Here is a 25,396-nt window from a genome sequence, read left to right as displayed (position 1 = left end):
AAGAAAGAGGAAAGATGTTAATAGAATTATTACATTGGCGCGGGGGGGGGGGCGGGGGGGGGGGTCCGAGGGAGAAGAGGTAGTGATGGAGTACATAGGTGTTCTCCTTTGTCCCAAGAAGATCCAATCCAAAAATACAAAAGGAAAGGGGTACATAGCAAAGGTCTCCTATTTGCAATATTAAGCAAGTACATCTCTCTTTTGGTTTCTATCATTGTATGTATATAATTTCAGGACAAAATGTAAGAAATTTTGTGTTTGGAACAAGTGATATGAGGACTATAACTCAAATAGTTAAGATATCAAAATTGGTTAATAGCAAAGGCATTAGAAGATTAAAATAGAAAGGTCATTAAGCTTATATAACAAGTGAATCTGAGGATAGCTGATACTTCCTCATCTAGTTTTAATTTCAACAACTTAAATAAGATTAAAATAGAAAGGTCGTTGTCCCGTTGAGCTTGCAAATATCAAAGTGCCAGACAACATTCGGCCTAGTACAAGTTGGAGATATTTCTCTGGCTAATTATCACCAAAGATACTTGTGGCATATCAATATACCACGAGCCTTGACATTAAAGGTGTAGCCTGTACCATTCTCTCATAAAATAAAATAAAAAGAGAGAAGAGAATGATTGTATTTGAAAAATAGTTAGTGTTTGAAAATCCTTTGAAAGTCGTCACTTTTAATATGAAATTTGAACTTAACCAGTAAAAAATTCAAGATATTGTCCCATTTTTTGAAATCCTTGATAGTGTCATGGATTTCGAACTTAAAAAAGTGTGAACTCCATGATAGTGTTCGGGCTCCAGGACAATATCATGGAGTTCGAAACCAATAACACCGTCACTCATTAAAAAATACGGCTATTTTTCAATGAGTTTTGAATTCTGTGACTATTTTCAATTATAAGGTTATAAAATGGCTAGTTTTTAACTTTTTAAATTTTCCGAACAAAAACGGCCCAAAATGAAATGTATTAATCCAGACCAAATAGAATGATGAATAAAGCCCATAAACAAGGCCCATCTCCAATCTCAACCATTTCATATTCCGTCCATAGCTTCGTTGCTTCCAATTTCGACCTTTTAATATTCTTTGCGTTCTCCGGTACGCCTGCAGGTACCTCAATAAAGACTCTGAAACCCTAGATCTCCGTCATCGACCAGAATTCACAATCCTCGAAGGTTTGATTTCCTAATTCGATCATGCTTTATATTTTTTCTTATTTTAGGAAAATTTAATTGATTTTGATTTAGATATTATGGAAAATCTACGTGCGCTTTGATATGGTATTCTTATATATTATCACAGTATGCTCAATTTTGAATCAAGTGGTAGTTATCGTGGATATGAAGTGATCCAATAGTGAAAAATTGTTGCTTGATTTGGTTTCTATCAATAACGTAGTAATTCAGCTGGTAAACCAGCTGACCATGCTTGTCAATAATCATATTGCAGCTTATTCTACTCTATGATTCCTTGGAGACAACAATTTTGGTCTAATATATTGCATGTGTTGTTATAACACACACATATCAGTTTGATATTCTGATGGATACCATGTATATGCGAACATTACGATAGATAATATGTATATCTAATTGGAGTTCTTTCTTTATAAATGATAATGTGCTTTAAACATTTTACATCAAATATAAGATGCTTGAGGGGTGCTAGTGTGCTACCTACTTGAGCTGTACTAAATTTTGCTTATTTAGAATCAAGTAAATTTTGTATTAAGGCAAATAAATTTTGCTCATTTGGTGTGAAGTAGTTGCACTATGTACAGAAAAAACAATCTCTGTGTTACAATTCTATTCATATATTCAAAAACTAAGGGAGCTGATAAAATTCAAGAAGAGCCTCTGTTATTATTAAATCTACTTTACACCAAAAACCTAAATGATTTAAACGTTTGGCTCTCAATGAGGTGATACTGCCTTCGAACAAACATCCAATTCCTTTCTTTCCATAATAGACCAGATTATAACAGCAGGGTACGTTGGTCCAAACTATCTTGAATTCCTTCTTTGTCTTCACTAAATAAAAGCTTTTAGCTACTTCCGTCATAGTACCTGCCGTAACCCATTTTATCCCCCTGATGCTTAGTATATGTTCCAGATCTCTCTACCACTATACTGTATGTTTGTTGCTTATTTATGTAGTCCTTTGCTCTGGATATTTAATTTATCATGTTATGGCAGAGAATAATATACTGAAGCTGGTGAAATGGCTGACGACATTAAGGCAACTGAGGACCATAACTCCAGTTCTGATAATACTTTAGCTCCAGCGAATGGCAATGAGGTATCCATTGATTCCTTGGCTCGACAGGTCCAAGAATCTCTCTCCCTCGCAAAGAGACATAAGTTTTGGGAGACTCAACCTGTGGGTCAGTTTAAGGATCTTGGGGATGCAAGCTTGCCTGAAGGACCTATTGAACCTCCAACTCCCTTATCAGAAGTTAAGCAGGAGCCATACAACCTTCCAAGTCCATATGAGTGGACCACCTGTGATATGGACTCGGAGGAAATGTGCAATGAGGTCTATGTTCTCCTAACGAACAACTACGTTGAGGATGATGAGAACATGTTTAGGTTCAATTACTCGAAAGAATTTCTTCGATGGGCACTTCGCCCTCCAGGTTTCTACAGGAGCTGGCACATTGGAGTCAGAGTGAAAACCTCAAAAAAGTTGGTTGCTTTTATTACAGGGGTACCTGCAAGAATACGTGCTCGAGATACTGTTGTGACCATGGCAGAAATCAATTTTCTGTGTGTTCATAAGAAGCTTAGATCAAAAAGACTTGCTCCTGTCATGATAAAGGAGGTCACAAGGAGGGTTCATATGGAGAATATTTGGCAAGCTGCTTATACAGCTGGGGTGGTACTTCCAACACCTATATCAACCTGTCAATATTGGCATAGATCTTTGAATCCAAAGAAGCTAATTGACGTCGGGTTTTCCAGGCTTGGTGCAAGGATGACAATGAGCCGTACAATAAAGCTGTACAAGTTGCCTGATCAGACTGTCACACCCGGGTTCAGAAAGATGGAGCCCCATGATGTTCCTGCAGTTACTCGATTGCTTAGGAATTACTTGAAGCAGTTTGTGGTTGCACCTGACTTTGATGAAAATGATGTGGAACACTGGCTTCTGCCAAAGGAGGGTGTGATTGACAGTTATCTGGTCGAAAGCCCCGAGACTCATGAAATCACCGACTTCTGCAGTTTTTACACTCTTCCTTCGTCAATTCTTGGTAACCAGAATCATTCCACTCTAAAGGCTGCTTACTCGTATTACAATGTCTCTACAAAGACTCCGTTGATTCAGTTGATGAATGATGCCCTTATTGTGGCAAAGCAGAAGGATTTTGATGTTTTCAACGCCCTAGATGTTATGCAGAACGAAAGTTTTTTGAAGCAACTGAAGTTTGGCCCTGGTGATGGGAAACTCCACTATTATCTCTACAACTATCGACTAAAGCATGTTTTGAGAGCGTCAGAGCTTGGGCTTGTACTCTTGTAATTGGAGGTCGCAAAAACTGTTTGTCACTGTGGGGAAAGCATTTTGGAAATTTACACTAAATTCTACTGGAAAGTTACCTCAGTTCTGTTATATTTAGCTGGACTCCAACGCTGTATTTACGCTTGGATGTTGAACTTTTGAATAGTCTCTTTTGTTCAATATTTGTCGCCCTCTCAATGGAACTTTGCAGTTTCTGGTCTTCCCTGTTTCCTTGTGACTATGGATAAGATATAGTTCCAACTCCTTTTTCTTGGTAAGCTGTCATCTCGACATCCTTCCTAAGTCCGTTATTTGCTTGATTGTGGTTGCCATTAATAAAGCAGTTTTATCACATTCAGAAATATTTAGGATTGTAATTGGGCTTATTTTCTGTGACTTTATACTTGTTAGATTATACCAAAAGGTCAAATTGGTTATGGATTGTTGCATCAGGCAGTTTCAGTGAGAAAATATGCGTTTAAGGGAAAAATAAAAGAATAAGACTTGTCTAGCTGAGATTCTTGAGTTGTTGGCTTACTTAAATATCGTGCAGTATATCGTTTGAAGCGCATAGTTGAAAGTTGAATCCTCTACCATTGGGAGGGCACTTTTACAACTAATTCCCTTTGGGCTGAGTTTTCTCTCTAGATATGACAAGTCTCTTGGTATTTTTTTAATAATAATTATAATGTCCAGATCAACTTGTGTGCACCTTCATTAATTTCACATAATACTTTTTATTTTCTACCAGTAGAACCGTAGAAATATTGGATAACTCATCCACCAAGGCCTTGTTTCACGTATTACCTTTGTGTGAAAGCCAGAAAGACAACATAATCGTCGAATGTAATATACTCATCGAATAGGAAGCTGCCGCTACATTTTACTAACATTTCATTTTTGACCAGACGTATAATAAAGATTAGAATGTGTTTCCAGATGATCTTTAAAGGGCTTTCTCTTTTCTTTTTTCCTTCCACACCCCCAAGAAATAGCGAACCTCCTTTTTTCCTTTTTGTAGTTACTTGCAGAACTGAAACTGGCATTCCATGGCACGAAATACACAGCTGATTTACGCAAATGACTGGAGAAGTAGAGGACTTTAACAATTGAGCCTCTAGAGAATTATATAAAAAAAGCAGTCAGGTGCACTAAGCTCCCGCTATGCGCGGGGTTCGAGGACAAACCTGAAGAGTTTTTCATTCCTATTTTCTACCTATCCAAGTTCGACAGAAAATAGAACTAAAACTAACGTCAATAGAGAGCATGTTGGCACGCTGCTGGAGTTCGCACATCTAAGAGGTAACTCAAGAGCTAATTTAATACATGTTGTGCATCAGATCAAATATATAGTCAACATAGCCAATTAGCCAGATGCACAAAGGTAACCACAATAGAAACTAGTTGAAAGACTAGCATGCTGAGTAGTTGGAAAACAAACAGATACCCCCAAGAAGCTGGCTGATTACCTATACCCCTCAAAATTAACTCCTCCATCCATATTGTCTTCTCTCCGCTTAAAAAGACAGGAAAAATCATTAGCAAAGCTATGAACAGAAACTAGCAAAACTTAAATGTAAGGGTAACCTATAGCCTGTACTACAGAACTTAGATGGGTAGGATACACCAGATATTAATGACCGTGACGTCTGAAGCTTCAGGTGTGGCCACAATTTTTCTCAAGTATACTACTACAAATAAAAAAAAATAAGTTGGTTCTGGCATCCTGTGAACCCACTGCTATCAGAAAATGAAAATCGTCTCATCTCAATGAGCTGTATATACAATCCGTTGCTCTGACTGATCAAGCCAAGAGAACAATTTGACCTCGTGAACCTGGAAACAAGAAGAAATGAAGCAAATCTTCAATTAGTAACTCCAACCCAAAGGTTTGCTGACGGCTGCATTTAGATATTGAACTGTCAAAAACCTTAGTCATCCATACATATTTAGCGCACAAGGTAACAACCAGACACTTACATTGTTCATAGATCTCTTTGAAGAGTTGTAACATTGACTCAGCATCCTCAGCCATTTTTGACAACCTTTCTGCATTATCAACTGCTTCAGCCGCCAAAAAAGACTTCTCTTCTGCATCAGCAATCTTGTAAGCAGCAATCCTAACAGCTTCTTCCATTGTTTCACAGGACACTTTTACAGCTGAATTTGGGACTGGCCTTGGCAAGACATCTTTTTGTTTTGGAGTAGTTATTTCGGTTTCTAATGTTGCATCCTTAATTTTATAGCAATTCTGGACCTGCATTTCATCAAATAGAGAGAAAAATGCTAAAACTTCACTTCAAGAATGTGGGAAAGCAAGGTTTTCCTGAATTTCCCGTGTGTGAATACTACATCCACCCCCCTCCTCCCCCTTTTGGGGTAGAGGGGGGTGGGGTTGCAGGTTTGCCAAAAATTCTTGTGGCTTGAATCTGAAAGTGATGCTTAATGGCACAGTTGCAGATAACGAGCCAAGACAAGGTTGTGTGAAAATAGTTATGTTTCCCTTGATGTTTTCTGTCGCAAAGAACTGAACATAAGATGCCATCGCTCCGTGTAATTCAAAGAACACAATTCCGATCGAAGGCTGATCTGCAATTACTTTGCAAGTTGGAACTTTGAAAGAACATGGACCTTCATTTTTTTCTGAAGGCTGCAATATCAGGCTTAATTAACCAATGACTGCTGAGTTAAAGCTAAGTGCAATGACACTTAGGTGAATAAAATATAAACTGATGAATTGGTGAAGTTTCTCCCAGATAAGACAATAATAAAGCAATTTCAAGAAGCAGTCAGACTCTCGGAGCATATGTGCAAATGAGCTGGAGTGAGCTCAAAGCAACAGTGCATTTGAAGAGTAAACCGAGAAGAGCTGAGAAAGAAGAAAAAAGTGGGGAAAAAGGAAGAACAAAAGACAAGAAAATTAGGTTCATTCATCAACTACTCTTTACAATGCTTAACTTACACTATATAAAGGGGAAGTGGTGTCAAACTGGAATAATAGGACTAAGGCGGCGTCAAACTATAGTAATAGAAACTTGGCCTAATATCTTAATTCGTTACAGCATAGGATGCATCAATTGAACCACAGCTGTCCAAAATCCTCAAATTGAATGGTAAAACAAGTAGAATCATTCATCAACATGAGATACGTAGTAAATAATGAAGTAGATTAGTGTTGCAGTCAAGAAAATACACCAAGAAGCTTACTAAGGGATGCAAAATTATTTACCCTTTCGAGTTTTCCTTTTAAAACAAGTCTTCGCAGCTTGGAACTTAATAACCTTCTAAAATTTTGTGGTACTTCATGTCGTTGCTGCAATAAAGAGCAGAATAGAGTCAACATCCTTTAATAAGTATAAATTCAATTAGTCAAACGGAAGTATCACTAAAAAGTTGAAGATCAAAGAATAGCGAGGGATAGAGTCAACTTCCTTTGTCAAGTATAAATGCAATGAGTAGTCAAAAAGGAATTATATAACAAAAACGTTACCAGAAGATCATACAACACTTTTTTTAGTTCATTTTTTTAAAAGCCAAACACAAAGGATCACATGCAGCAGTTGGATCTATCAACAGATCAAAAATCTAAGCAAAAAGGGCATCACTTACTCTATTTGGATTCAGCGTTAAATTTATACAACAAATGTGTGTCTGTATTACACCGAAGCCTCTTTTTCTTTAGTTATCAGTGGTCTCCAGCCGTCTGTCCAGCCCCACAAGCAAAGTTGCCATGGTACTCTTACTAGCCAAGCATGGAAGTGGCCTCGCAGCCACACCAAATTCCGTAGCTGTAATTCAAACCTGGGAACCCCAGGTTGTTACTCCATACCTCAACCGCTAGTATGGTAGCATAAGCTCACAGATTAAAGACAGGTTAAAGTATTTGTATGCCCAAAATCATGTTACTGCAAAACACACTTCAATACATTTTAAAATATCCTTAAATTCAACTGCTAATTTTCAATTTTTGGAAAATAAACCACACTCCAGGAGTGAATGAAGTCATTTTCTCTGCTCTTATATTTGCCCTATGAGATCTATAATGAAGTTTAGAATTTACAACGTTCTCAGCAAAGGGAAAGGAGGCTGAAAAAAGGAAAAAGGTTATCTTGAATTGCATATTTCAATGTTTTCTAAATAGAGGATGAGAACCTGAAGGGCTGGCCAAGCACAAATCCCACAGGAAACTGAAAATGGTCGAAGCTTCACATGAATTGTCATAAACCTTTGGAAGATAACCATGAGTGTCAAATAAAAATATGTCTATTAACAAGTAGTATTAGATAAACATCTTACCTTGCATTGCCTTGTTATCGTGGAAAAAACTAGGGCAAATCTAGAACCTAGGATTCATCGGTACATTAAACATACATATTGTTTGCTGAAGGAAATTGCCTCCACATCAAACTAGTGCATCAAAAGTTCAAAACATAGTTACATATTGTGCAAGTCCCAATTGTATCTAACATGGCATCTACATCAGTACAGAGACTAGATTGCACCAAGAAGCTAACAAAGAGATAAAAGTTGATGCTTATGAAGCTAAAGCAATTCAAGCAGCCCAACACGCCATGTATAGTTCAAGTGACTTGTTTAAATCTGAAATTCAAGTAAAATTCATTAAGATGTCAACTGGAAAAGCAGAAGAAGCAAAACCAAACATGAAGATCATGAAGCCAAATAAGCATGACTTTCCCATAGAAGTTTAATGCAACAACTATAAGCTGATTGAGCTCACCTCAATAAATCCCACAATGACACCAAGATCACATCCATTTGAACACTTCAAGGATGATAATGCTTCAAAAATCATATCATTATACCTGGAAGAATGACAGAGACATGAACATATGATGATGAAAGCCACCAAACTTGCATAATAAAGTATGAATTTCTACAACAGGTCTAAGGATGGGTCAGTAGTGGAGGTAAAAGCAGGCTGAGAAAGATACATATCCTAAGCATTGCAAATGTAGACCCTGCAGGATCTCATTGAGAAAACTCAAGGTGTCCAGTACCCACAATCCTTAAAAATTGACTATAGCCATTCTTCCCAAGCCCAACACGAGCAACATATACTTTCTCGACCTCAATATGGCACATGCAATAATCTCATATTTACTTTAGTAATAAATATTTGCTTTTCCGTATTTCCACCATTGTGGTTTTGACCTTATGTTGTATAGAATTTAAAGGAAGAAAAAAGAAAAATTATAAGCTATGTTATGACCACATCAAAATGGACAAGTGTGTCATAATCAAACGATAAACTTCATCAACACCGCAACAAGCCCAGTGTAGTCCCATAAGTAGGGTCTGGGGAGGATAGAGTGTAGGCACACCTTACCCCTGCCTTTAAAAAGGAAGAAAGGTTGTTTCCGGTAGACCCTCAGCTCAGGAAGGATAATGATAAACTTCAACAAACCAAAGATATAACCCAAAAGAAAAGATCCAGGCATCCACGATTTTCAAATATAAGAAACGAATGCAGAAAGCAAACTTTCGAGGGTCTATTGGAAGCCGTCTCTCTACCTTCACAAGGTAGGGGTAAGGCTGCGTACACACCACCTCCCCGACCTCACTTGTGGTATCACACTGGGTTTTTTGTTGTTGATGTTGTTGTTGTTGAATGCAGAAAGCCAACTGCTATGCAAAAGATCCTATTGAAACAGCTTTAACTTCTAGATAGTGAAAGACCAACCGGTACTGTCATGCAAGAAATACTATTTCTGTTTTTTTGGCCTATATTCGGCTACATTCTTTTGTATCTGCCATCACAAATACACTTACGTAGTTTTCCTCTTTCCTTTCAGACACTTTTGTAGTTTTCCTATTTCCTTAGATTACTCCCTCTCCTTCTCTCCTTCTTCTGCAGGAGGTGGGGCAGGAAGAGGTGAGGCTAGTGGGGAGTGCAGGAGAAATTTCTTTCGCACGAAATTATAACTAATTTCTTGCTCCCCCTTCAGCTAGCGAGAAGAAGGAAATGATACTAACAAGCAAGTTTTAACAAAAGTTATTTCCTGACAGAACTTTTTAAGAAGTATAAATGCATACACAAATACTAAGTCTTGAAAAGTTCAATATAGCTGCTAAGCGTACAAGTAAGACAAGAAGCTAAAAGGAGTCACCTACTTCGGAGCATTCTTGCTTCCTTGTGGGCTTTCGAGAGAACCATCGATGGCGTCATTCTCGGGTGCTGAAGTAATAGCCAAAGGAGTTTGAACAGTAGAAAGTGCAAGTGCACTTATTGTCTTTGGTCTTGCACGAGAAAATCTGGATTTATCTTTAGAGCCTTGCGCAGCAGTGCTAAAACCCATATTTCGCCATTTATCCTATTCATAGAGACCAAAGAAAGTGTAACGACTATCATGTTGAGTCTGAAAACTAGCTAAAATCCTCTTCTGGATGAGAGACTGCCACATTTGCAATACAACAGAAATTGCAGAAGCAGAAATTCCACAAAGAGACTGAGATCTTAGCTCCAGGAGCAAAGGTTTCACTGCATATCTTATAACTAGAGTCCCACCTTTTTCTGATCAAGTTCCTTCACAACTGGAAAGTCCAGTTAGATTAAGATGTTGCACTTGTCTTAGTGATTGGAAGAAAACAACACTCTCTTTTGTAGCATTAAACACTTCTAATATAGTTTTTTTACCTAAATGGACATTGTCCAAACAAAATTTTGATAAGTATGTTAAAGAGGTTAAGTTTGGGCATAAGAACCAGCATAAATAAAGTTCCGTCTTTGATAAATTTCGTCTATCCACAAGTTGTTACCTTGACTCCATATGGGTATTATAATTATATGTTGGTTTAAGGAAGGGTGGGCCAAACTAGAATTAAAGGTAACTTCTTCAGGTTGAGTTAATTAGGTTAAAGTCCGGCCATATGACTTTTAAGATTGAAAAATATTTCATCATGAGGGAAATTAACATGATTTTGAAACAAACAAAAGAAACAAATGAAAGTCTTTTTTGCAATAAAGGAAGAATATAACATAGATCCCACTCCACAGATATACTCCATACTCTGTTCTTCTCCTATGAAAAGGCAAATCAAGGTCACTAACAATGAAAGCCGAATATATTAAACACCAAAGGGAAAGGAAGGTGAAATGACATTTTCGCAGCAAACCTAGTCTTTCATTGCAATCTTAAGCCATCTCATTTCAGGGACAACACAGGAAATGATACTTCATCCGGCTGTATTTGGTATCCTTAGTGGTTAAGTCAACAAAGACGCTATGTTCCCATGGCCGCAATAGAGATATAAAGCAGATGGGGAAAGGGAGACTGTTCCACCTCAGGTCCCAATTGCCAGATGATTTGAGAAGGACCTAAAAGACCTATAATGTGAAGGGGAAAATACACATCGAAGGAACAGCCAGGGAAAAACCAAAGCACAAGGAATTTTATGAAAATTGAGAACAAAAAGTATATACATACATACATATCCAGAATGAATGTTATGTAGAAAGGAAGAACTTAATCTTTGGGAATGTGAGAGGTCATTTATCCAGAAGTTAACTCGTGATAGTGGTCCAGCCCTATATGGAAATTACCTGAAAGTGTTTACTTTTTACCTCAAATTGAGATTGCCACTCAGCATTCCACATAATTGTTTACCAACTTCAGCAAGTTTACTATGAGTATGTAGTATTTTTTAAGATTTTGAAGAGTGGAAAGGTGAGAAAGACAATTTTTTAATTAAGTGTGACAAAGACAACATATGATGGTGATGTTTTCAACGAAAAATATTACGGATGTATTATCAAACAAACATCAATGGGATAAACCAGGAGACGTAAAGCAAAGGGATATAATTAGCTATACTGAAGAGTAAAGCAGCATGAACAACAACATGCAACTCTGTCACCTATCAGAATGGTTAGATGAGCACATAATCAGGGTGGTAAAGCAGATAAAGAAAACAAACCATAATCTAGTTTTACACTAGCATTTTCCACCTGAATAACCCCTAGAAGAGCCATCATAATCTACATTCTCTTAATATACTACAAAGAGTGGTGTATAGCAGTATAGCAATTAGCACCATCAAAGAGGAAGTTGGCTGATGACTCTACTTCAAGTCCTCGCACATGTTGCAACCATATCTTTTCATTGCTACAAAATGAATATAGCAATATTTAACTCGTTGAAACAAATAAAGGAGTTGCAATGCCCAACATTTATGATGCAATAGACCAGAAACCACAACAGTTAGAAGCAGCCTCATGACATATGAACAATATTATACTGATGCTCGATATTCCAAAACAACACGGGACAAAAATCACTACGATAAAACAACACACATTAACATCAAGGGAAACACATTAACCCTAGTCCTGAATTTCAACTTTCAAGTATAAATTCTGCGTAAGATCAACCCAAAACAAGAGTAAAAGAATACAACACACACAAACAAATGAATATACATCAAAAAGAAAAAAAAAACGAGAAACCTTGAGATCGATGTTGGAGCGATTAGTCAAAAAGCGCGCGAATTCAGGATCCCTGAGGATGTTCTTCCACCTTCCGGTTCCGTGCTTTGCCACACCGGCTTTTAGGGCTCCTTCTTCCTCCGACGTCCACTTCACTTTGTGGTTCCCCATCTCCCTCTCTTTCTCTCCGACGCTCAATCTTCTATAACCTACGAGCGTTTTCTCTTTCTATATATGTATCGGAGGAATTGGTTTACGTGTTCTCGAAGAAGAATCCAGAAACTCTTTCGACCATGGCGGAACCCCGCTGAGGGGAATAAAAGCAGAACGTCAACAATGTGCAAGCAGATTTTGTTAATCTGATATTCCCAAAGAAATAAATGAGTAATTTCCTACTATTATGAAGCTCCCGCCAGAGGACAAATTCGATCAGTTATGGGAGCCTCCTCTTTTCACCTTATTTTATTGTAATTTTATATTTTGACAGCGTTAATTATTAGTCCAAATTCAATTACTTTAACTAGGTAAAAATATTATATATAAAAAAAACAAATCAATTAGGTCGGTTTTATTAATTCGTTTTATGTCGGTTTTTGTCAGATTTCGGTTTTTCTTCGTTTACTTATCGGTTTTTCTTAAATATGAGACATGCACTGCCAAACACATATTACGTCGGCTATATTTTCAACGTAACACTGTCAAACTATTTGGTCTTTGAGAAATCTAGTATTTCTCAAGATATATTGATGATAATTGAATCAAATTGTGATGAATAATTTAAGGACCCAATCAAAAATATATTATTTTTATCATAAAATAGATTATTGTACTTAGCAAAAGAAAACTACCAATCAAAGTTGAATGTAAAGGAAAAGAACTAGATTATTATAATAGCAAAAAGCTAGACTAAGGGGTCGTTTGTTCGGGTGTATAAGAATAATATGAAATAAGGTGTATTAGTAATACATAGATTAGTAATGCATAGGTTAGTAATGCAAGCATTAGTTATGCATATATTGTTTCTTATCTATTGTTTGGTGTGATGTATTAAAATTATAAATGCATTGCATAATTTTAAAGAAAAATAGTTGTTTACAAAAATGCTCTCCATATTATCTAACTTTAAAGGACTTTTAAGGACAATCTTGTCTTTAACAATACTAATGCAAGCATTAATGTCCTTGGTATTACTAATGTCATCGTTTTCTATGCATTACTTATACATATGATAATACCAAGTATGATGTATAACTAAAAGTATTAGTTATACACAGGTTAAAAAATATATACCAAACAAGGTATTAGTAATGCATAGAGCTAATGCTTTCATTATTTTTTCTACGGCAAAGGGCTAAATATACCCCTTTACTTTCAAATATTGTTTACATGTACCCCTCGTTATACTATTGGGTTATCCATACCCCTACCATCATACTATTGGTTATCTATACCCCTACTGTCATACTTTGAAACAAAAATACCCCTATTTTGGATAGAGTGACACGTGGCAACACCAGTTTGAAACGACCCTTTTTTTACCCGACCCGTTTTTAAAAAAACCCACAATCCGACCCCTTTTCATTTTTTTCATTTTTTTAAAAATTTCAGTTTTTAAAAAACCAAAATACTTTGTTAAAAAACAAAAAATATTTTTTTCTATTTTTACAAATTTGTTTTTCTAGTTTTTACAAAATAAAATTCTTTTAAAAAACTGAAAAAAATAAAACAAATATTTTTCAAAAACGAAAATATTTTGTTGAAAATAATTTTTTCAGTTTTTAAAAAATAAAAATATTTTGTTAAAAACGATTTTTTTTCCTATTTTTACAAAAAAATTCAGTTTATACAAATTTGTTTTTGTAGTTTTTACAAAAAGAAAATCTTAAAAAAGCTGGAAAAAAAAATTAAAACATTTTTCAAAAACGAAAATATTTTGTTGGAAATATTTTTTTCAGTTTTTTAAAAACAAAAATATTTTGTTAAAAACTGAAGAAAAAAAATTCCAGTTTTTATAATTTTTTCAGTTTTTACAAAAAGAATATTTTGTTAAAAAAACGATTTTTTCAGTTTTTACAATTTGTTTTGCAAAAGCTTTTCAGTATCTAATCAGTTTAAAAAACGAAAATATTTTGCAATTTCTTTTTAAGTTTTATAAAAAGAAAATTCTTTAAAAAAACTGAAAAATGAAAATATGGTTCGGGTTGTGGGTTTTTTGTAAAATGGGTTGGGTAAAAATAAAAGGTCATTTTAATCTGGTGCTGCCACGTGGCACTCCATCCAAAATAGGGGTATTTTTGTTCCAAAGTATGACGGTAGGGATATGGATAGCCCAATAGTATAACGAAGGGTACATGTAAACAATATTTGAAAGTAGAGGGGTATATTTAGCCCTTTGCCGTTTTTTCTAATACCTCCTACCAAACTACCCCTAAAAGTGCAAACAATTAACATGTACCATAAAATTTTAGAATGTACATTGTTGTAATAATAAATTTTAAATATGTATTTCTATAGTCGGTTTGGTTCGATGTTTTTATTTTTATTAAAATCAAAACCAAACCAAATTTGATCGGTTTTTAAATTCAAAATCAAAACCAAACCAAAGCAAATCAAAAAAGTATCGAATTTTTTGATCGATTTGGTTTGGTTCGATTTTTCGAGTTTTTAACTGCCATTAGACATGAAGTAGATATCATAGGGTAGACACTTACATGTATGCAGTGTTTATACTTAACAAAATAAAATTAACCTTACGAATCAACAAATTAAAGTAAAAATGCATAACACTTAGCCATGGTTAAGTTTTGAAGAGTATATACAGGACATATACTTTATATTCATTAGTACGCTATAAATACACGCTGTAGCTAAAAAATAAAATAAAAATCATAGCATATCAACACCATTTACTCAAAAAAGTTTATTTCCACTCCACACCGTTCTAGATTGAACACTTTCCAAAGCAAATATATGGGAGTCAAATATATTGAATTGTGTGAAAGAGCTTGCAAGTTTGAACTTTTACAAATAATAATATAGTTAGACAGAGCATAAAATGAATTGTTTAACGTTTAAATTAATATGTGAGCACAAGTTTAACCAGACTTTTAAAAAAGAAAAAAGTTGTTTTGTATAGTAACATACAGTCACTTTGGTCAAGCTACCAAAAACTGCTTCTTTTAAAAATTATTTTTATTCAACAAATTAGCATTTTGTGTTTGACCAATTTATTTGAATAATGCTTTTTGCAAGCTCATTATGTTTGACCAATTTTTTCAAAAAGTATTTTTAAGTATCAAATTATGAAAAAGAACAATAAATGTTCATTTTGCAATTAGTATTATTTTTTTTTTAAAAAATTAAATATTTCTTATAAAAGAATTAATTAAAATATAAAAAACAAAGTAAATGTATAAATTAAAAACTCTAATCAATATAAAATATAGTTATTCCAAAGTAATAGCATTGAGTTTCTAGTATTACTTATTGCTTACATGATAATTTAAATATATCAAATTACATTATTTAATATAAATTAAAAATCTACTCTCAGAAATAGGAGAAAGAGAATAAAAATATGCATGATAGAAATAAAAAGAAAAAGGAAAAAATATATATTAAATTAATGAGTAATAATTTAGAAATATCAATTTATTATAAGGTTATTTTTGTCTTGAACAAATTAATTTTCTGTTTCTGCTTTTGTTTCTTGGAAGAAGTTAGAATTTATAGTTTCTCCCCAAAAGCAGATAAAACTGCTTCTGCTGCTACTCAAAAGTACTTTCTTCGTCTTGGCAAACATCTCACATTTTCTGAAAAGTACTTTTTTAACAAAAAAAATACTTTCGACCTCCCACAAGCGTGGCCAAACAGGCTCATAAACTGTTTCTAAGAACTAAGAAGCTAAAAGAATAGCTTCTTCCCCAATATACTTGGTTTCTCACCCAGTATCTGATACTCATATTGGAGCTCGATTATATCCGTATTCGTGCCGCTTAGGGCCCCATTTGAGGGGAAGGACTCCCTACCAAGGATTTTTCCATACCCAAGGCTCGAACTCGTGACCTCTGGTTAAGGAAAGATCAGTCTCATCCACTGCAACACATCATTTGATAGTTACTTTTTTATATTTTAACCAAGCACAAATTATTAATTATAATTAAAGTATTTTTTAAAATTGATTAATTAAATATTCCCTCCGTTTACTTTTATTTGTCTACTATTTATCATAATATACATATTAATTGATGCATATTTTAATGGATTTGAGAAAATGATTTGAAATGACTAATTAGTACTATGGGTCTAACAGAAAAAAAAAATTGTCTTTCTCTGAATATACTAAAAATAATACAAGTAAAAGTGAAAATTATTATGGACAAATAAAAGTTACTTTTCAAGTGGATAGAATACTTGTGAATAAGAACACTTTTCAAAATGAATAAATTTGTAAAGTCTGGTCAAATATGCTATTAAGAACTTTTGGCTTCCCACGCTATTATTATATCACTGTATCAGTGAAAGAACCCCAAATCCGCTAAACGCCAAAACCCACGTTTCTTCGACCACTGTTAAACCCCTCTGCATGCCCAAAATTCATCTATAATTTTTGATTTGCATGCCCAAAAATTCATCTATAATTCTAGAATCAAATGAATGAAAAAATGGAGGAGGTGGGTCCAACGGAGGAAGTGGTTCAGGCATTGCTGGAATGCATGGTGGAACCATTATTAGGGCGCAATTCTTTCAAATCAAAGGAAGTTCCAACACTTGATCAACAACGTTCCATGGCAAAACAGGTAGTACATTATAGCCTGCCACTCTCTGTTCATTCATTTGATATGTTCTCTCTTTTGGTTTTTATACAATAATTTGTAATCAATTTGTTCCATGAAGTTGTCATTTTAGGCTTACCTGGAGTCAAACAAAATTAACTCTGGCCATATCTTTTTACAACAATACTACCCAGCGTATTTCCCACAAGTAGGGTCTAGGTAGGGTAGTATATATGTGGTACTTACCCCTACTTGTGAAGGTAGAGAGGTTGGGCTCGATAAAGCAAAATCACAGAAGTATTGACCTGGCCATATGTTTTTAATACTTTTAATTTAATTATAGCAATAAGTGCAAAAGTTTGCAAGTTTTAGTTTAATACAGGTAATTTTAAATGTAAAAGTTACACCATAAACTAATTCATAGTCTTTTTTTTTCTTTTCCTCCGTATGCTCAACTTCTTTATTTCGTGAAATTGACTTTGGGGAAAAGATCTTATGAAATAGGAATGGAGGAAGTCTATATAAATGATATTAGTAGAGGTGAGCTGCATCATGCTTGAATTTAGATTAATCAGTACGATAGCATACTCAAGCTTGATATGGAAGTTGAATAATGAAGGATATGCTATTTTGATCAGTTGAAAACCTTAATGCAGGTGCTATGGTATGTTTGTTTTGTGGTACTTAATTCATTCTTCTACTGGTTGCTGTGGTTGCTGATGTTGACAGGTGGAAGCTGTTGTGTTGCTCTACAATTACTACTATAGGAAGCAACATCAAGATCATAAAATAGAGTTTCTTAATTTTACATCGTTTTGCCAATTGGCTGTAGTTTTGAAACCAAGTTTGATCACATATATGGAATTAATGCGTCGACCAGATTACACAGACGTGGACGATTTGGAAAGCCAAATCTCACTCACTGAGAGGGCCATTATGAGGGCATGTGATATATCTTCGGCGCTAGATGCTGCACAAGCTGATCCACTATCAGGGACATGGCCTACTTCCAAAGTTGTTGTATTCTTAGTTGACTCAAGGAGGGAGAATTGCTTGCTCATGCGTAGTTCTATGACCTATGCTGTTTGGTCCATTATTGAAAAACATCTTGACGTCTCCTCAGGTTCTCTTTTTAATTCAAAGTGTATAAACAAAAAGAAAAGGTCTACTAATATACCTTCAACCAGTTCTCAGTATGCTGATGGAGCAAGGCTCGAAGAGCTTGCGCTTTCTGCTGCCGCAGAAGCAACAGGTATATGCTTAACGATGAATCACAAATTCTAGAATTTTAAGTTAAGACTTGCAGTAAGAGCATAGGAAAACTAATGAGGTAGAGCAACTATTAGTGCTTTTCATGCAGACTTGTCGAGCTATCTTCTTCCCCCCCCCCCCCCCAAAAAAAACAAAAAACCTCTCCCGGTCTCTAACTCTGAGTTGTAGGAATCTTTTTCTTATATTTATTTCTTTGTTTGGCTGTTGGAGGTATCGAAAAATGCATTAATATCCTATCCTTGAAGGAACCTCAGTTATGTATATACATTCATTTCAAAATGTATATACACTGTAATATTTGTGGAATGACTAAATATTTCATGTAATTTGCATGTGAAACAGGCATCAATAGAAATGATCTGGTTGTCCTGGAGAGCCACCTTGTATATTCCTTAGATAAAGAAAAAGCAACAGCTCGATTATATCTTGTACAATTCACTAAGTCTGTCCATGAAGATTTTATGGTTCCTATTGGAGACGTCATTGAAAGGTTGGTCCACTTCTCTACATATTCAAGTTCATGCCTCAGGAAATTAACTGACAAAACACAATAGTCAACTGTGGACCCTTAAATCATATGCATCTCTTGTCAAATGTGAGATTTGTTACCAATATTTGATGCATAATCTGGAAAATCTTAATGTTCATCAATTTCGTATTGCATAAATGAATATTGCTTTAAGTTTTATTTCAGTACTATAAATATTGCTCCCATGACGAGGAATGACTATTTTTTTTATGAATCTGCTTCTGAAGTAGCTTGCAGGGTCCTCTAATCAAGAAAATCCTAAGTGGATGGGTGGTTTCTCCAGCTGTTGAGTATTTTCACTTGCTGCCCTACAGAGATATTTTGTCGAATTGGTATTCTAGGTAGAAGTTTCATCTGGTCCACTTACTTTTGGTTATTCTTTTGAAATGTTTAGTCAAATGTTGCACTCTAGTTTCTGTAGCGAAAATGCTCTTTACATTTCAATTTTATATGCTCTAGCAGAAGCTTAGCTGTTTCCCTTCCAGTGAGTAATTCAGAGTTCTAACTGTTCCTTGCAGCTATGTAAGCCCCCGCTTTGAGGTCTCTTACCAATAGGAGACTGTGAGAAATAAACACGAGAGAAAGAGCTTTTGGGAATACATGGCCTTTATGCCTTACGCTTCTATCTGTTTATATACATGTATTAAATGAGTGCTTTCTCGCTTGTCCAATGTGGGACACTAATATTTACAGTGCTATGCTAGCCTATCTAACAAAAATATTGTAGTTGAATAAGTCCAAGGTAACTGGTCGTGAGAGCATACTTAAGACGTTTGGTACTGCTGCTTGATACTGATTAAGATTGTATAAAAACTATGCTTATCGGTTGAAAAGCCTTACCTGTATCTGAGGCATATGATAGCACCGGTACTTTTGCCGTGTTGCGATTAACTGGTTTCGTATCTTGTACTGTGATTCATGTATTCTTTGGAGTGACTACGTGTTTGTTTTGTTTTACTTTATTTTATCTATTTCTCCTAAGAGGTTAAACCAAAACCCGTACTTCCAAATTTGCACTTATCCTGAAGCCCACCTTCAGTTTCTGTTTCTAGATAACATAAATATTTGTTTATTTCCTAGATATCTAGTTTCTGCTCTTTCTAACTATTGAGAGGAGGATACTAAGCATAGTTCCTTTTTTTCTTTTTACTACAATGAATTGTGATCACAGGGAGCTGTTACCAAATGGCCTGCAAGATCTAACTGTAGAACTGGTAGCTGGTCATGCATATGATGTACATATTAGAGGTAGCTCCAGTGAGAAAGAAGTAAACGAGGTGAAAATTAACTCCTATACTAATTACAGTATAAGTTTGTTATTACCTCATGCTTTCAGAGTCGATATTATGGATTTGACAAAATATATATATGATTAGCAAGATTATTGGAGCATGGATGAAAATGGTTGTGAGTATTCAGTTTTCAAGCATGTTGACAGGAGAACGTGGTTCGACTCATGATTAAGTCGTGCAATACTGATTGTGATGATGAAAAGATTATTGAAGCGAAAAGAAGAGGCATGCAGGGACTCTCTGCAGTAAGCTCGTCTCAGTTGGATTCTCAACATTCTGAGGATGTAGTAACCACTTTGGCTTCAAAGGAATCTGCAATATCACGATCTGCCTTGACTGTTCTTTTCTGGAAAAGAGAGAAACTGGTACCTGCCTTGACTGTAGTAACCCCTTTTGCTATTCTGCCTATGTCGTCCTAGGTGCATGTCATTTCTAGTTGACAATCCTTCATTCTATGGTTAACAAAGTATGGTTGCTAGTTTCACTTTTGGGCAATATTATTAACAACAGATCAGAATTTGCCGATGAATCTTTGGGTATTACATTTTTTGGAATTCGTAAGAGGAGAATTTGCACTAGTTTCTTTGACAAGTGACCAATACGCCATTCCCTGTTGATGAATTTTTCCCAATTTCCTTTGACGAACTTCTGACTAAAAAATTAAGAATTTAAAATTATTTGTTTCCTTTTATAAGAAGTTTCCATCGTCTTTCCGTTGATCAGGTGGTCTTGTTTCATTCCCACTTTTCTATTTTTTTTTGGGGTGCCCTGGGGGGGGGGGGGTTCCCATTCATGTTGGGCATCGGACATGGAAGACCATCTGAGTGAAGGCTTCAAGGAAGTCAACATATTCAGTTATCTCGATATATGGTGGTAGAAAACTGTGGATTATGCTATTTATTTCCACTATTTGCCGTCAAACTTTTAAGACATTGATTACCATCCTGATATCTTCCTTTTTTTACTTTCAGAGTTCTCAGCTACGCACTTTGGAAGATGAGATTGCATTGTGTGATAAAACTATTCGGACAGTATTAAATGGTCTGATCTTTTCTTCTTTTCTAGCGTCATTCATCTTATTCAATGAATATTAAATTCTTTCCTGAAAGTTAGATTCTTATTGGGCAGGGAGTCTTTTTTGGTTACCTTTAAGGCATTGCATAGATAATGTGCGACTATTAGAGTGAATACAAACTGCCGACTGGAGGTTCCAAGTATCATCATTTTTTTTGTGCTCTCATATATATTCTTGGATTGCTATCTATCTTGCTATTAACAACTTGCAAAACTAAGGCATAAAAACTTCCCTTCTCGTGTTTCTTTTCCTCTTTGTTGTTCTTCAAGGATCATGTTCCTTAGAAATTGGTAAGAATTTTTTTTTCTTGTTTTACTTCCATGAGTCAGATAGATTGCAGTAGAGTAAAATAAAAAAAAATTGTATAACTTTGATGCTAAAACAATTACCTGACTGATAACATCATATGTGAAACTGGAGTGTGACAATGGTTTATGCCAGTCAATTTGGTGTCAGAGAAAGTAATTTCCTTTACTTCTCTGTGGTTCAACAGTGCAGTATCTTTGGGGTTATGGCTCTGGTAGACCTGCAGCACAATTTGGGAGCACCACTAAAATGGAATCTTGTCAAACAATTTCATTGCCTGGTTACATTGTTTAGTTTTGTTCTTGTATAAAGGGCATTTCATCTTCACCAATGTATTTCTCTCCTTGTTAAGCAAATTGCTTTTTCTCTCTAAAAAGAGTCGCATCTGATGAAATGATATAGTCAGACTTAACCAAGAAAAAGGAAGCTTCACCATTTTATAGGAAATTACTGTAATTAAGCTAATGTCACCCATTCTTGGTCTGTTCGTCATCTTTAAACCAGCAAAAGTTCCACTAGCTGCCTTTAATGAGCTGAAACAGTGGGCAATATCATCCTTCATGGAGAGTTGTTGCCTAATATTTTAATAAATCTGAAATCCACCTTGTAAGCTCCTTGATGAGTTGGATGAACAGGTGTACACGTGTAGTTTTATACTTCTGAAGAATCTCTTATATAGCTTATCAAAAAACCAAAAAAAAAGAGAAAAAAGTTTGTGTATCTTTAGAGAGGATTCTCACTTGATAGTGCATGCCTTACTAAAAATTCATCGGCTTTGTAAGAGAAGGAAGAGACGTTATATGGACAAGAAACAAGCATAAAAAGCGAGATGAACAATAATGCAAATGGTACGGAAAATGTTGAAACTTGTAGGATGTGAAAAAGTTTGTCAATGGATGAGCCTGCAAACGTCAAAGCTCAGCTTAGTCCATCAAATATATTTCTGGGTAAAGAGTTGGTGGAGTCTCCACATTTATGAAAGGTAAAGATCAAAGGAGGAAAGAAAATTTGATTATTTCTTAATTAGGTATCTTCAATCATACACCCGCTCTGTTCTTTTTAGAGATGCGGGCATAACATAGATCTAAAAGCTGCATTATTGGTAAGTTTCAGATTTTATGAGATAAATCAAGGCCCTGTTGTTTCTTAAAGAATGATACTGAAAAGATGATAAATAATGAAAGGAAATTCTTTTATTAAGAAATTAGCAACAGAGCTGACATTTCTGTGTCGGTTTAATTGGAACTGAGAAAAACAATGGACAGAAAACATTCTGGTAACTTCTCTTATGACAGGTGGCATTATCTGTTGCTAATGTTTGATGTTTTGATACCCATTTTCGATAGTTTATGTCAACCTCTGGGAGACTTTTCACTTGAATAGCATCAGTTTAAACCAATGATCTGAGAACTGTCAGCATAACTTCTTTCTTAATTTATATGCAGGGGGTGAAAATGATTTACCATTGAAGATTGAAGCTCTCGTAGATGGCTCTAATGACGCATGTGTGAAAGGTGAAGGAGTTGAGTACAATACCAATCAACTGGTAGAAGACCAATCTATTCATAGCAAGGGAAAAAGATTGTCCGAGGCCATTCTTACTTTGCAAAACCAATGTCAGGCAAGATGAGGCATCCGAATTTGACATTTCCTTTTATTTCTTCGCTTTTCTTATTTTCTGTTCTCCGTTGTTGGTTGAAAATTTTCTTCATGTTTGGTATTTCTGATATTTCCTTCAATATACATAGGAAGTCATTATTGGGAAATATAAGGGACATGTTCACTTTATTTGAACTAAGAAAATCAGCAGTTATTTTGACTTGAATGCATTTGTTTATTTATATAATATCTTTAGTATTGGATAAGCATATGGCAAAGTTAAGAACTTTCAACTGGTTATTTCTTTCTGAAATCCTATTGTGAATTTTTTTTCCTAAAAGTATTAGTGTCTTCTCTTTATTCTGATTTTTACTTGCTGCATATATGTAACGTCCACGCATTTATTCTTCAATTCTATGTCCGCAGCAATTGGATCAACTGTGCTGCAGGAGTAACTGGGCATTGCCAACATATCGAGTCTTTCCATTTGAGGGTAAAATATATGAAACTTTCCCATCTACCTCAAACGGATATAGTGGTCTTCTTTTATGATGCATGCTATTGCTATTGATGGGACATTTGATGAGATTTCTTTTCCACAAATGTGATAGCATGTGAAAGATTTATTATGAATTCTTGACCATTTTACTTCCACATTTTTTTTCGAATCGGTTTGATCTAGTGAAGAAATGGACCTTGGGCCTAACTCAACCCCAGAAATTAGATCTTGTGGCTACAGCAGAAGAGCCATCTCCCAATTTGTCTACTAATTGAAGCCTTGAATCTTGATTTTTGTTTTAGAATTACCTGTCCAATTGAGTGACTACTCTCCAATTTTCAAATGTCTTGCTCAAGTACTCTGCAAAGTTGAGCTAATCCTTGTCAGTGTTTGCTCCTTTAAAGGTGGATTTCAAGCCAAAGTCATTGTGAAAGGTGCCGATTTCGAATTTACCAGTGAAAGCAACATACATGAGAGTCCGCGTGAAGCAAGGGAGTCTGCTGCTGCGCGCATCATTGCAGAAGTAGCTCGCGTGCCAGGTCAGAATCAATAGCTTTGCATGGTTATGGCTCTTTGCAAATATCGAGATCAGACGTTTCCTAACATCTCATTCCCCTGTGTAAAATCAACGCGAGATATGTACTCAGAAATACTAGTTATGAAGGAATACTAACTTGTCTAACTCTAAAATTGGTATGCGCACAACCAAATAGATATCGGCGCTATTCAGTTATTTTGCTGCTTCTTTTACGTTGTAGTAGTGTCAAGAGTGCCTAAAGCAAAAGCGAATATCATTTCGTTATTTGGAGGAAGCAAGGTAAATAAGCAGTTTCAAGTAATCAAGAATCACCGTTCCTTAATCCGAGGGTCTATCGAAAACAGCCCCTCTGCCTTTCTAGGGTAGGGGTAAGGCTGCGTACACAATACTCTCCCAGATCCATAGTATGATATTATGCTGGGTTTTTTGTTGTTGTTGTAAGTCATCAGGAACAAATGGGGAATATATCCAAAACTCTCAGAATAAAGAAAGCAAAAAAGAAATAATATTATTGATTTTCATCTTAATATGATTTAAAATACTATTTTAATAATCACTTTTTATGGTGTTTGGTAACTTCAAATTGGTCAAGCCGTATCACGATGCTAACTTTGTACTATAAATGCAAGTAACTTTCCATTACAACTGGATATTTTTATTTTTGTTACTGCTTAGGACTTGATAATTTGTATCACCATGCCAGTGCATGCTTTCATGCACTATGTCCCTCCACTACGCCATATGTCATCAATTAATGTTGTGTCTAATCAAACATCTGAAATAAACTTTACAGATTATTAGTGTTGTACAATACAATCTTTTTACTTCTAAAAAATCGTTACTAGAACAAAACAATAGAAGTATTTTACATATAGTAGTGACAACAGTTATAAAGCAAAAGCCAATTTCTTTTCGTCATCTGGAACAAGTGGGGAATATATCCAAAACTCTCATAATAAAGAAAGCAAAAAAAAAAAAAAACAAGAAAAATGTCGGAAATGGAAAGAGAGCTGCATTTTCAGAAATTGAGAGCTACTGTATCGCTGACCACTGACCTTAGCCCACCTATACGGCTATACCCTTCTTTTTTGGATTTTTTCATTTTTATACACTATTGATGTTCATGTTTAATAAATTACCCTACCTACGCAAGTTTTGTTTATAAAATATTCCACCTTAAAAGGCTCTCAATCCATTATTAGTGTCCTCATTTAAGCTTGTCTTTGATTGGCTTTATTTCCACCTTCTTCCGCCCCATTCTTATTTAATTCCCCTCGACAGTTTAACAATGAAACATCTTTTTTCTGTGAATAGTGAAAGATTAAGAGGAAAAAGAAGTTGGAAACGTTAAAAAACCCCAAGATATGATGATAGTGATACGAAGCAATACATAGAAACAGAATATCACAATTAGAAACGGAATATCTACCTGCTGGCTGCACACTCTGCAACTGACATGGCTCATCACCCGCCCCACTCTCCTTTGCTTCTTTATAATTAGAGTTAACCAAATCTCCTCTTACTTACTGTCGTCACATTCACATCACACTACTTGAC

The 25,396-nt window shown here is 35.3% G+C and overlaps 3 protein-coding genes across 7 annotated transcripts; 2 read left to right on the top strand and 1 right to left on the bottom strand.

The window, feature by feature from the left end:
- The first annotated feature begins 1,077 nt into the window (after positions 1 to 1,077).
- Positions 1,078 to 3,789, top strand: LOC104241911 (glycylpeptide N-tetradecanoyltransferase 1-like). The gene is made up of 2 exons (XM_009796872.2): positions 1,078 to 1,188; positions 2,209 to 3,789. Exon 2 carries the CDS (start codon positions 2,234 to 2,236, stop codon positions 3,530 to 3,532), a length of 1,299 nt encoding a protein of 432 aa, XP_009795174.1. The 5' UTR covers positions 1,078 to 1,188; positions 2,209 to 2,233; the 3' UTR covers positions 3,533 to 3,789.
- A 1,018-nt stretch (positions 3,790 to 4,807) lies between these two features.
- On the bottom strand, positions 4,808 to 12,342 carry LOC104241912 (telomere repeat-binding factor 4-like). Its single transcript, XM_009796873.2, has 6 exons — positions 11,976 to 12,342; positions 9,644 to 9,843; positions 8,250 to 8,334; positions 6,741 to 6,824; positions 5,492 to 5,768; positions 4,808 to 5,347 (listed from the first exon to the last, which is right to left on the bottom strand). Exons 1-6 carry the CDS (start codon positions 12,123 to 12,125, stop codon positions 5,316 to 5,318), a joined length of 828 nt encoding a protein of 275 aa, XP_009795175.1. The 5' UTR covers positions 12,126 to 12,342; the 3' UTR covers positions 4,808 to 5,315.
- Positions 12,343 to 16,448: 4,106 nt separating this feature from the next.
- On the top strand, positions 16,449 to 24,034 carry LOC104241913 (uncharacterized). Of its 5 annotated transcripts, none has more exons than XM_009796875.2 (10): positions 16,450 to 16,753; positions 17,459 to 17,981; positions 18,344 to 18,491; positions 18,761 to 18,871; positions 19,702 to 19,807; positions 19,969 to 20,187; positions 20,794 to 20,863; positions 22,649 to 22,824; positions 23,229 to 23,295; positions 23,706 to 24,034. In XM_009796875.2, the coding sequence occupies exons 1-10, from the start codon at positions 16,607 to 16,609 to the stop codon at positions 23,852 to 23,854; spliced, it is 1,716 nt and encodes a 571-aa protein (XP_009795177.1). In that variant the 5' UTR covers positions 16,450 to 16,606; the 3' UTR covers positions 23,855 to 24,034. The 5 variants fall into 5 exon arrangements, with proteins under 5 accessions (XP_009795178.1, XP_009795177.1, XP_009795176.1 ...); XM_009796874.2 differs by having other exon boundaries at positions 18,758 to 18,871; XM_070171295.1 differs by having other exon boundaries at positions 16,451 to 16,753; positions 17,386 to 17,981; positions 18,758 to 18,871.
- The last annotated feature ends 1,362 nt before the right edge of the window (positions 24,035 to 25,396 follow it).

Source organism: Nicotiana sylvestris, chromosome 3, assembly GCF_000393655.2.
Source record: "Nicotiana sylvestris chromosome 3, ASM39365v2, whole genome shotgun sequence".
Classification (NCBI taxonomy): Eukaryota; Viridiplantae; Streptophyta; class Magnoliopsida; order Solanales; family Solanaceae; genus Nicotiana; species Nicotiana sylvestris.
Note: the sequence above shows the minus strand (reverse complement) of the source record. Positions and strands in the feature narration are given on the sequence as shown.

Coding starts and splice junctions, on each gene's coding strand:
- LOC104241911 (XM_009796872.2), top strand. CDS start 2,234: ATGGCTGACGACATTAAGGCAACTGAGGACCATAACTCCAGTTCTGAT.
- LOC104241912 (XM_009796873.2), bottom strand. CDS start 12,125: ATGGGGAACCACAAAGTGAAGTGGACGTCGGAGGAAGAAGGAGCCCTA. Junction 5,769..6,740: donor TAAAAGGAAAACTCGAAAGG/GTAAATAATTTT, acceptor GATGAAATGCAG/GTCCAGAATTGCTATAAAAT. Junction 5,348..5,491: donor CAAAGAGATCTATGAACAAT/GTAAGTGTCTGG, acceptor TCTTGTTTCCAG/GTTCACGAGGTCAAATTGTT.
- LOC104241913 (XM_009796874.2), top strand. CDS start 16,607: ATGAATGAAAAAATGGAGGAGGTGGGTCCAACGGAGGAAGTGGTTCAG. Junction 18,872..19,701: donor TTGTCGAATTGGTATTCTAG/GTAGAAGTTTCA, acceptor TTGTGATCACAG/GGAGCTGTTACCAAATGGCC. Junction 20,188..20,793: donor TCTGGAAAAGAGAGAAACTG/GTACCTGCCTTG, acceptor TTTTACTTTCAG/AGTTCTCAGCTACGCACTTT.